The 12191-nt window shown below is 43.3% G+C and overlaps 1 protein-coding gene across 4 annotated transcripts in view; it reads left to right on the plus strand.

Annotated features, from left to right (window-relative positions):
• CXADR (CXADR Ig-like cell adhesion molecule) overlaps nt 1–12191 on the plus strand; it is a 53735-nt gene that overhangs the window by 31577 nt on the left and 9967 nt on the right. For 2 of the 4 annotated variants that reach the window (XM_013982543.3, XM_021070833.2), the window contains exons 2-3: nt 1339–1505; nt 7147–7351. In XM_013982543.3, coding sequence (XP_013837997.1) covers nt 1339–1505; nt 7147–7351 — 372 coding nt within the window. Of the gene's footprint in view, nt 1–1338; nt 1506–7146; nt 8342–12191 lie in introns of all 4 variants that reach the window. The other 2 variants (XM_084991738.1, XM_084991737.1) reach the window with 2 other exon arrangements.

The following is a 12191-nucleotide window of genomic DNA, read 5'->3' on the forward strand; positions in this document are numbered from 1 at the left end:
TTTTTTTCCAATTCTTACAGAGTTGCAGTGGGTTTAAGCCATCTCTCTCACGAACTTAGTTGGAAGAACTACGTTGGAATTTTCGTTTGGGGCTCAGGACATCTATTTTTGCTTTTATAGTGTTTTTAAATGTCATTCAGCATTAATTCTCTCTTTAAATGTGATCTAAATGGAAATTTCATAGAACTTGAGAATAAGTTGGGAATTTTAAGATGTCTTTTAAAAACTGGTATAAATATATCTGACTATTTTTCAAAAGGGAAATAAATCGGAAGGGATAAACAATAAGATATGCCTTAAAGATAATATTGAGGTCAACTTTTGGGGACATTTTAAAATATGTAAATAGGAGTTCTCATTTGTGGCTTATTGGGGTAAGGATGAGGATTTGGATTTGATCCCTAGCATTGCTCAGTGGTTAAGAATGTGATGCCATAAGCTGTGGTGTAAGTCACAGATGCAGCTCAGATCCAGTGTTGCTGTGACTGTGGCATAGGCCTAAGCTGCAGCTCTGATTCCACCCCTGGCCTAGGAACTTCCATGTTCTGCAGGTGGGGCATTAAAAAAAATAAAAATACATAAATTGACAGTGTTTCCTGTCTTTTTGAATTGTCATCAAAATTTATTGCTTAGAAATATTTTTAAGCATTCAATAAAAGATACAGAATCAAATTAATAAAAATTTGGAATTGAAGCCTTGGCAGAAAACATGTCAGTTCATCAGCATATGCCCCACTGATGGAAGTTTGCAGTGTGTTCCTGGCACCACGGCAAGTGTGAATTAATGTGGCTTGGCCTTGGATTAGTAGGACATAACTTACCTTCCAGAGACTCTATCCAGGTTCAGTGTTTTTTTTTTTTTTTTTGCCACACCCATAGCTGCGACCTGTGCCACAGCTGCTGTACCTTAACCCACTGCACCAGGCCAGGGAACAAACCTGTGCCTCAGCAGTGAAACAATACCGCTGAGCCATATCAGGAACTCCAAGCCAGGTTCAGTTTTAAACATCTGCTTGGATAATAGAAATCCTCTACTAGGTTCTTATATTTTATATATTTCATATAAGAATGCTGGTATTCCACACAATGTTGGGAAGTTGCCAGGGCTCTGAAAGGAAATTGTATTGAATAAGATGGATGGTAATACTGTCATTCCATTTCTACAGAGGCACAGACCTAAAACCTGGGGACGGCTGAGTTGGAATTTCATTGTTCTGGTCCCAAATAAAAATCCAGTTTGTACTGCATCCTGCACTGCCTCTGACCAGCTGAGCTGTGCTGAGTGTGCTGCCAGCCTGAGAGCAGGGGTTCAGTCCATGTACATGTTTCATTTTCTAGATCTCACCAGAAGTTTGAGTATCACTACTCCTGAACAGATGATTGAAAAGGCCAAAGGGGAAACTGCCTATTTGCCGTGCAGATTTACCCTGGGTCCAGAAGACCAGGGGCCGCTGGACATCGAGTGGCTGCTGTCACCAGCTGATAATCAGAAGGTGGATCAAGTGGTAAGTGCCTCTCACTCAGCAGATGTTGGGGGAGCTTGTCTTATAGGTGCCTGTCACTGTGCTGAGCACATAGGTGGGGGATGTGGGGAGCTATGAAAAAAGCCCTAGACTTCTTAGGCTTATGGTCTAGGTGAGGAAGGCAGTCCCTTTGGTAGAAAGGAAGGCCACATATGTAACGGAGTAAAATGGATGAGTGACCTATGATTTCAGAAGAAGAAAAGGTCACTAGACTTCTTAGAGAAGGCTGCAGGGAAGAAGACGACCTTGTGAACATCATGAAAATCTGGATTTGGAAATGTGTTTAAGTCAGGGAGGAGGGGAGGGGTATATACAGCCGGCATGACAGTGTGGCAGAAATATCGTTGAGGTGTTAGCAGACAGTGAGTGAACGAGGCTTGGTGAAAAGTTAGGTCGAATTGAATTTTTAAGTTTCACACAAGGATGCTATTATCAATGTAAGGGTCAGGTCTAACAGTGTGACGTAGGTGCATACTATTACAGAGTCTGTTTTCTGTATTTTTTCAAATTAAATGTCCTGTACAATGAATTTCTTTCTTTTTTTGTCTTTTTTTTTTTTTTTTTGTCTTTTTTCCATTTCTAGGGCCGCTCCCGAGGCATATAGAGGTTCCCAGGCTAGGGGTCTAATCGGAGCTGTAACAGCTGCCGGCCTATGCCAGAGCCACAGCAACACGGGATCCAAGCTGCGTCTGCAACCCACACCACAGCTCACGGCAACACCGGATCCTTAGCCCACTGAGCAAGGCCAGGGACTGAACCTGCAACCTCATGGTTCGTAGTTGGATTCGTTAACCACTGCACCACAACAGGAACTCTGTGTGCAGTGAATTTCTTAGAAAGCAAATACCAGTTGGCCCACCGTATCTGCGGATTTTGCAACTGTGAATTCAACCGATTGTGGATTGAAAATATTTGGGGAGTTCCCCTGCTGGCTCAGTGGGTTAAGAGTCTGGTGTTGCTGCTGCTATGGCTCAGGTTGCTGCCATGGTGTGACAAGGGTTTTGATTCCTGAGTCAAGAACTTCTGCAAGCTGCAGGTGAGGCCAAAAATAAATAAATAAATAAAATATTTGGAAAAAAAATTTGCAGAAAATTCCTTAAAGTGAAACTTGAATTTCCCACATGCCATTAATGGTTTACATAACATTTACATTGTATTAGGTATTATAAATCATCTAGAGATGATGTAACGTGTATGGGAGGCTACATGGGGTTGTATACGCAAGTACACCATCTTATGTGACGGACAAGGGACCTGAGCGTCTGTGGACTTTGGCATCTGAGAAGGGGAGAGGGAAAGGGAGGACGTCCTGGAACCAACCCCCCATGGATACAATTACAAAGAAATAAGAGCCTAATGTAGAAAACTTAGAAAGCCAAAAGTAGCACAAAGGATAAAAATTGCCCTGTAACCTTGTTACCTAACTAGGTACCTTTGCCCAACATGCAGCAAGACGAGAAACTCAGAGTTATTCACAAGACAGCCAGGTGAGGACATAGAACAGATCTCACATCTGCCTCCCCTGGGACTAGGGCTTGAGATACTTAGGAAATAAAGAAGCAGGTGGTCTTAGGCATGGGGAAAGGCGAAGTAATTGCTGTGCACAGGGATTGAAAATATTTGGGGAGTTCCCCTGGTGGGTCTGAGTTCCATGCTTTTTAATGAGATGCATGTTCAGAAATGGAGGCACTTAGCATGATCTGAGGGTGGAGTTTTCAGCCCACTGACATCAAAAGGTCATTCACTGGACACCTGCCTAGACTCAGTTTTAAGGTCAGTGGTCCCAACTTAGCTAGCTTAAACTGGACAGGAGTCAAAAATAATTAAGGCAAACTTGGTCAGTGAAGGCAGGGTACAAGTAGAGGCATTTTACTTAACAAGCTGTTATATGTGCTTCTGTAAGACAAGCTCAAAGACTTTTTGTTTGTAACCAGTTTTTTGTTAACCCTATGGGGCATGGTTTCAACCTCATCTCCAAATATGTACTTCACACTTTGCCTTTTTCTTTTTCTTTCTTGTGGCACCGATGGCATATGAAAGTTCCTGGGTCAGGGATCGACCTGTGTCTCTCAGCTCGGGCAACCACTGTGCCAGGCCAGGGATCAAATTGGGAACCCAAGTCAGATTCTTAACACACTGTGCCCAGCAGGAACTCTGCACTTTACCTTTTAATGGTACCAGAATATTTAACTTAATTTAGAATGCTTCATATTAGATTCATCTGACATATTTGATTAAAAAACAATCAATGTTGGAGTTCCCATCATGGCTCAGGGGTTAACGAAGTCCGACTAGGAACCATGAGGTTGCGGGTTCAATCCCTGGCCTTGCTCAGTGGGTTAAGGATCTGGCTCTGCCATGAGCTGTAGTGTGGGTTGGAGACACGGCTCGGATCCCACATTGCTGTGGCTGTGGCATAGACCAGCATCTACAGCTGCAGTTGGACCCCTAGCCTGGGAATCTCCATGTGCCACAGGTGCGGCCCTAGAAAAGACAAAAAGACCAAAAAAAAAAAAAAAACCAATGTTAATTAGTAAATTATATTAGGCCAAGGAGAGAAAAACGAGTTCAAACATTTGGAGGGGAATATTATAATAAATCTATATGGAAGGGAAATTTTATTTTTACTTACGGTCCATATTAAAGAAGGGATGACTGTCTCAGTGCAGCTAGGTACTTAACTTTTTGGCAAATACAGGCAGTCTCTGCATGATGTATTTGATGGAAAAATTTAAGGTGCTTTCCCAAGCTGTAAATGATGGGGGCCACTCCCTCCAAGAATGTACCTGTCTTGAGTCTGGTACTAGAACTTCCTTCTCTCCCCCTAAGCAGAATAAATTGAGCCTGACTCATCCTATCTACTCAGCCCAGATACCCTGTCCACTCCCATCTTGCTCCTCATTCCAGTGAAGAAGCAGTGCCAGGCTTCTAGCTCAGGTCCTGCCCACCCCTCACTCCCTGGCCCATCAGTGCCCATCCCCCTTTAGAGTCCAGGACTCTGGTTCCATGATTAAGATGCATGAATGGAAAGCAGGGTCTTAAGCACTTCTGGCTTAGGACTCATGGATGAAGCCCTGTGACAAGGTGTCTCTTGGGACCAAGAAGTACAGTGTGCCCTGTAGCCTCATGCTTCCATTCATGGAAGGAGAACCCAAGGACCTCTGCGCTGAGTGGGAGGCTGAGTCTTGCTGCTTACAGGACATATGAGATGAGTGTGAAATCATGAATTGGGCTTAAGTGTCCATTTCTGGGTTAAAAACCTAAACTCTAACCTAAAACACAGTGAAACAAGACTAAAAGAAGGGTTAGAGAGAGATTGATACAGAAGAGGAGCTTATATCGAATTTCGGCTACATTATTATAGTGCTAGCTAAATCTTTATTTCGATATTTTTAAGGAAGCAGGCAGTGCAGTGGGGGACTGGGCTGGAGGGATTTCCATCCTCATTCCCTGTGTGGTCCCTTTCGTCAGCAGACAGCTACCATGTACTGTTCATTTACTGTATGCTGGGTGGTGGTTTACATACTTTAACTACATATACTTATTTAAGCCTTGAAACACCCCAGAATGAGAATCATACATGTGAGGAGGAGGAAATTGAGGCCCATGGATGTGAAGGAACACGCCCAGCTGGCAACAGACAAACTGGGGGGGTCTTTGCACTATCGTGTACTGCCTTCCGTGTTTCATAAGCTTCTGTTCCCTCATGTGTAAAACAGGAACAAGTACACGTACCTGTCAGGATTTGGATAAGAATTCTCTGAATTATTGTATGCATCGACGTTTTGCAAGCCTGTAAGTCCTACAGCAATGTTTGTAAAGTCAGCATATAGTGCCAGGCCAAACGGATCTGGTTTGCATCTCAGCTGTGTGATTCTGGGAGAGCTGATCTGTGACAGCCACTGCTTTCCTCAGGTTAAAGGTTAAATGTGCACTCAGAATTGCCTAGTAAATGTTACTTCCCCATTTCCTAATTTCTGTTTATAAGATTGTTTTCATGGGAAAATACTAAGATAGTTTACAAAAATGGCTGGCTGTGGGGACACATTTGTCAGGCCCTCCTTGAAAGATGACTAAAGTGTATATGTGGCAAAACGAGGGATTGAAAGCACAATGGATTGAACTTTGGCTTTTTGCCACAAGGGAGCCCATAGTTTAATACAGAGGAGGAGACACAGTCTCATTTGAGGAGTTTTCAGTGTTGCTGTTGACAAGCGAGTGTGGGGAGAAAATGGAGCAAATAAAGTGATGGCTTGTGTTTACAGAGTAAGTCAGCTGTGGACCCTTCAACTGCTTCTTTTATTTACGTAGCAAACTAGTATTGAGTGCTTCCTCAGTGCAGGCACTTTCAATGTGTAAGTAAAGAGTCTGTAGTGAATTAGGCGTGGGTCAGCACATAGGGGAGGTGGTAATAGGAGAACCCGAGTCCATGCCCTGGAGAAATTCCTACAGATGGCACTGATTCTGATCTTACGGTTCATAATAAACATCTCAGATAAAAGATTATTTCCAGGATGTTGGCTGTGGTTGGGTTTTCTGATTATTATTTGAGTTTGGTACTAGTGCTCTTTGCCCTTTGGCTCTCAGATGACTAGAAGGGAGGATTTCATTAATGAATGAAAAATCATTAAATGTGTTAAATCAGTATTAGTCATAGTTGGAGATGATTAACTTTTCTGAGTCAAGTTTAACAGAATTCTTCTCTAAATCTAGTCTTTAGTTACTTCCATCAAAGCCTGTAATGGTGGTTCGGCAAACTCTGGAGTTAGGAAGGGTCTTTGTTCTTAGTAAGCAAATGTTAATCGAAGGGTTTTGTTAACCTGGCTGGGCACACGTATCTAAACAGGTTTATGATTTTATCTGTCAGAGTCTAGAACATTAAGTGCCCTCAACTTAGTATATTAAGACAAAAATACTGTCTTCTTAGAAATATTTATTTTTTTCACCTTGGAAGTTCCCAGGCCAGGGATTGAACCCATGCTATAGCAACAACCCAGGCTGTTGCGGTGACAACATTGGATCCTTAACCCAGTGAGCCACATAAAACCTCCTGTTGTCTCTGTGTGTGTGTGTGTGTATGTTTCAGTTCTACAGGTTCATTAGCATAAGCCCTTTCTGGAGAGTTGTGGTGGTTTGTACCTGATTTTATGTGATTGAATGACATACTGCATCCTCTGAGGCAGCTGAGAAATAGAGTGTTGTCTAAGAATTCACAAATCCATGCTCCGTCCAATCTCACCAAATGGCTTTCTGCTGGAGGGCTGTATTACTTAAATCATGGGAGTCTTAGTTTTGCCATTTAAACTGACAGTGTGTGACCATACTTATGGATCATACTAGTCTCTTTCCATTTTCTTTTTTTTGTCTTTTTAGGGCTTGCACCCATGACATGTGGAGGTTCCCAGGCTAGGGGGTGAATTGGGGCTGAGGCTGGTGGCCTACACCACAGCTCATGGTAATGCCAGATCCTTAACCCACTGAATGAGGCCAGGAATCGAACCTGTGTCCTCATGAATACTAGTCAGATTTGTTTCCACACAGTACCGTGGTGTATTCAGAGCTCCTTTAATGAGGGGCTCTTGCTTGTTTGTTTTTTCCTTATCTTATTTTGGTTTTCTTTCAGATTATTTTATATTCTGGAGACAAAATTTATGACGACTACTACCAAGATCTGAAAGGACGAGTACATTTTACAAGTAATGATCTCAAATCTGGTGATGCATCAATAAATGTAACAAATCTACAGTTGTCAGATATTGGCACATATCAGTGCAAAGTGAAAAAGGCTCCTGGTGTTGGAAATAAGAAGATTCAGCTGACAGTTCTTCGTAAGTTATTTGTGTTAACGTTTCTTGTTAATTGGGTGAGTGGTCACAGTACCATAGTAGTGACATTTATGTGAGACAAAGCTTAGTTTTTTAGAAGAATTATTGTAAACATTTGATGTTAATTCCAATGTCTTCAAATAGGATAAAATATAAAGGTAGCAAATTTGGGGAGTAGGAAAAAATAAGTGACCGTCGTGGCATGGTGGAAACAAATCTGGCTAGGAACCATGAGGCTGTGGGTTTGATCCCTGGCCTCGATCAGTGGGTTAAGGATCTGGCATTGCCGTGAGCGGTGGTGTAGGTCACAGACGCGGCTCGGATCAGTTGTTGCTGTGGCTGTGGTGTAGGCTGGCAGCTGTAGCTCCAATTCAATCCCTAGCTTGGGAACTTCCCTATGCCACAAGTGTGGCCCTAAAAAGCAAAAAGAAATTAAAAAAAATGAAAAAATAAGTGACCACTTTTGTGAAATTTATGCAAGAGTTTGAAAGGAAATAAAGGCATTCTGTGATATGGGAGAAGAACCCTTAGCCAGGAGTTAGGGGATCCAGTCATTTCTCATTGTCTTCAGGTTTTCCCTGAGAATTAAATAGAACCACCTCATTTCAAAATGGGCTTCAGCCTACATTTTTTTTCTTTTTTCTTTTTCTTTCTGTAGCCACACTTGTGGCTTATGGAAGTTCCCAGGCTAGCAGTCAAATTGGAGCTGCACCTGCTGGCCTATGCCACAATCACAGCAACTCCAGATCCTAGCCACATCAGTGACCTACTGCAGCTTGTGGCAATGCTGGATCCTCAACCCACTGAGAGAGGCCAGGGATCTGAACCCACATCCTCATGGATGCCAGTTGTTTTCTTAACTTGTTGAGCCACAATGGGAACTCTTCAGCCTACATTTTTGAAATATAAAAATAATTATTAAATCTCTATGTTGTCTCAGTTCAAAATTGTTACATATGCTTTAAGTTTTTTCTTTTCTTGGGGGGAGGGTGTGTACCCGCAGCATAGGGAGGTTCCCAGGCTAGGGATTTGATCGGAACTGTAGCTGCATGCCTATTCCAGAGCCACAGCAATGCTGGATCTGAGCCACATCTGAAACCTACACTGCAGCTCATGGCAACTCGATCTCCAACCCACCAAGCAAGGTCAGGGATCGAACCCATGTCCTCATGGGTGCTAGTCGGGTTCACTAACCACTGAGCCACGATGGGAACTCCTGCTTTAAGGTGTTTCATACTGCATTTCCCATTGAATAAATGAGGTTTCTATGGTGAATAATTGGAGTGTTTAGAGCAGAGGAGATGGAATGTGGCAGAGGGAATATCGAATTGGGGTAAGGCCATTAGCCCTCGTAGTCTTTTAACTTTCCTGATGCTCCCCAGTGGTCTGGTGGTTAGGATCTGCTGCTCTCAAACCTTAGCATCACAGCTTTTCACCCTTAAAGTGAAGCGATTGGACGGATGGTCGCTAGGATGTAGCTCTCCAGGAGCGTTAAGAAGGAAATAAAAGTATGAACTGCTTTGCAAACAAAGACTGCACGGTTATTATCCTTCTCTAGATTCCATGGTCATGTACAAGCACTCTTAACCCCTGCAGATTGAGAAACCCTGAAAGGCATTGTCCATAAGTACACTGGTAAAGTGTTACTGTGGTAGGCTTTACCCAGAGTTACCATGGCTACTGTGTAGAAGATCACAGCTGTCTAGCACTGATCTGTACAAGTAAATCCCCCTGAGGCCCAAGGTGTCAGGTTTGGGGGATACTTGGGGACCCACTTTATGTGGGAAATGCTGATTGCTGGCATTGCCTACCATACCCCTGGAGAGAACTCATCTGGACAGGTCTCCCCCACATCAGCTTTTACTTCACCCCTTCTGTTTCAGACAGCTGATTAGGGGTTCAGTGTGTTGGGTTCCAGGCTCATTCTAAGTGTCATTCTCTTCTGAAGAATGAACATCAGAGCAGGTAGATACTGGGAACAAGAATGCCGATTTTTTTTTTTTTTTGTGCACCCCAATGGCAACTTGAAGGGTTATCTTAGTTGGTATGACAGTCTTCTGACAACATGATTGAGGGGGTGCCCAAAGGGGTCCTGGTGAAAGGCACTCCAAGCTAAGCGGCACTCATTCACAATATTTCCTTTGGTACAAAAGCAAGTGAACCTGAGCAAGGAACCAGGAAAAGGCACATTAGAAATTCTAGCCTTTTGTGTCTACATTCAGCAACGTGGAGTCAACTTTCTTCTCGTGAAGGTGAAAGCAGGTAAAACTTAATGATTTGTCTGAACTCTTATCCCAGACCCAGGCATACATGGAATTATAACCCTGACTATATCTTTTTAAAACACTACTCTCCCGGAAGCATTGAATTATGGTATATATGGAATTTTAACTGGTTCTTGATGTACCAAGTGGATTATATGTGTTTATCAGGATTAATTATTATGAAATCCCTGTTTGGGGCTGGTACGCTGGGAGGAATGCAGTTGGCCCATGCTCCCGGAAGAGGTGCAGACAGGGTGTGTGTGTGTGTGTGAGAGTGTGATCTGTAGAATCAGCCTCTGGCCAGGCACACTTGAGGCAGCAGCCATGACTGTTTGGGCAGAAGGAAAGGCTTTTTACATTAAACCTCACACCTCAGCCTGCCTGTGTGGGAATCACTGACACAGTAAACTCCTTTTGTTAGCTCTGTGGGGGATCAGCATGGCCAAGCAAGCCCTGAATTCAAACCAAGGAGGGAGGGAGGGATTGATGAGGGGTAAGAGGAGGGAGAGAGGGGGAAGTGGTTCCTGAAGGGAAGTGGGGATGACTAATACCCTGAGCTGGTGAGGCTGTCTTGAGGAGAGAGCTGGAGGAGAATTTCTTTCTGTCTCTCTCTCATGTTTTCAGATGAGTTTCTCATTCTGGAGAACATACCAGAAATTTTTCTTGAAAATTTAAGCTGGACAGAAACTTAATTTGTTCTTTTTTTTTTTTTTTCTCTGAAAATCCTGTTTAGATAATCTGGAGAAAAAATTAAATAAAGTGCCCTCTAGGGACTAGACTGAGGGGCAGTCCAGTGGCGCTTTCACTTGGTTCACCGTTAGAGACCCTGCCTGATACTTTGATAGGCTTGTGGGAAATCTGAAGATGCCACCGTGGTGTTCACAGGAATGAAAGCTCTTTCAGTGAGCTATGGGTGCCATGCATCTGGGGACCAGGGTGACCGACTGTTACCTGCCTGGGGGTGAGGGGTGATGTGCTGCTATCACTTGCTCCATTGCTTGGGCCCCTCGTGCTCCTGCAGCTCCACCAGATGTACATGTGCATGCAGCTCAGTAAAGAAGATGAAAGGGGGTGAGGATAGCAAAGGGAACTGATATCGGGTTAATATGGTGGCCACATATTACCAGCACCTCCTGTGAAAAAAGCCTGTTGTTGAGACCTTTCGGTGTAAGACAGGGTTTGTTTGCACAGGAGAGTGGGTGCAGCTAATTTTCCTAGGTGTTCAGGGTGCACTCAGACCACACCCACATCCCCAGAACACAGGACAACAGTGTGTGTGGTGACTCGGTCAACATTGCAATTTTTTCCCCCACTTTTTATTCTGAAATAATTTTAGTTCTATAGACAAGTTGCAAAACTACCAGAAGATTCTTGACAGTATATCCATTATCTCATTCCTCCTGATGTTTACATTTTGCAAAATCATTGTATAATTACCCAAACCAAAAAGTTAATGTTGGGACAATACTGTTAACTAAACTGGAGGCCTAATTTGAATTTCACAGCTTTCCATTAATGCTCTTTTGTGCTGGGATCAAGTCTAGGGTCCACCCTGCATTTATGTCTCCTGAGTCTCCTCCAGTTAATGTCAGAGGGACCATGGTGTCCTGTCCCTTTGTTAATGAGGCCCTGATGTGGAGGGATGATGGTGCAGTACGTATGGAGCACAGCGTTATTGAATTGGTGGGACACCGACCAAGTACAAGTTGATGGTCGTGTACCCTTAACTGAGAAGGAGCGTTATTGAATTGGTGGGACACCGACCAAGTACAAGTTGATGGTCGTGTACCCTTAACTGAGAAGGACAGTTTAGTGGCTCTGCTAAAGATCAAGAGGGCAATGCTCTGAGGACAATGGCCAGGTATCCCTGAACACCAGACCAAAGAAACATTCCATGGGAAGACTTTATCTGTGTTCCCTTGTGGTTTTATCTTTCTTGCAATCCAGCACAATGCCATGGATCAGGAGTTAATCTTCCCCATGTTACAGTGGTTGAGGTTGGCCTTTAAAAGACTTTCACTTTCTCCTCACTCCTAAGCAACACTCAGAACCAGTGTTGGTAAAATCTTGTTCTGTTGAGGAAGGAATATATTGAAATCTCAAACTCACTGGGACCCTGAGTTTCCTGAGCAGCCACCTTCAGTAACTGCCCATTATGGAATATCTTTGGTATATGGGAAAGGGGCATTTTCAGTGGAAAAGATGAGGGTTAAGGTCAGAATGCTGTACCGCCAGTAGATGTTTGATGTCCAAAGCATTGCTTCAATACCTCACTGCTAGTTTATGTAATAAAGGATTTATTGGTAGTTTGAAGAAATGGAGAATGTAGCTCATTTCATTGAAGACTCAGAGCATGAAATAATGTACAAAACTGATTTAAAACCCAACTAATGTAATCTCCAGGGCAATATGATCAATCTTAAAAAGAAACAGATTTGCTTAGCAAAGTCAACAACACAGGTGAATCCATCTGTTGATCCTTATTAAAAAGTACCAGTAGTGGGAGTTCCCATCGTGGCTCAGCGGAAACGAATCTGAGTAGTATCCATGAGGACGCAGTGCAGGTTCAATCCCTGGAC

This window comes from Sus scrofa, chromosome 13 (genome assembly GCF_054392235.1).
Source record: "Sus scrofa isolate SSC_HxYL_T2T_F1_AM1 chromosome 13, Sscrofa_HxYL_maternal_Yorkshire_Landrace_v2.0, whole genome shotgun sequence".
In the NCBI taxonomy this organism is placed as follows: domain Eukaryota; kingdom Metazoa; phylum Chordata; class Mammalia; order Artiodactyla; family Suidae; genus Sus; species Sus scrofa.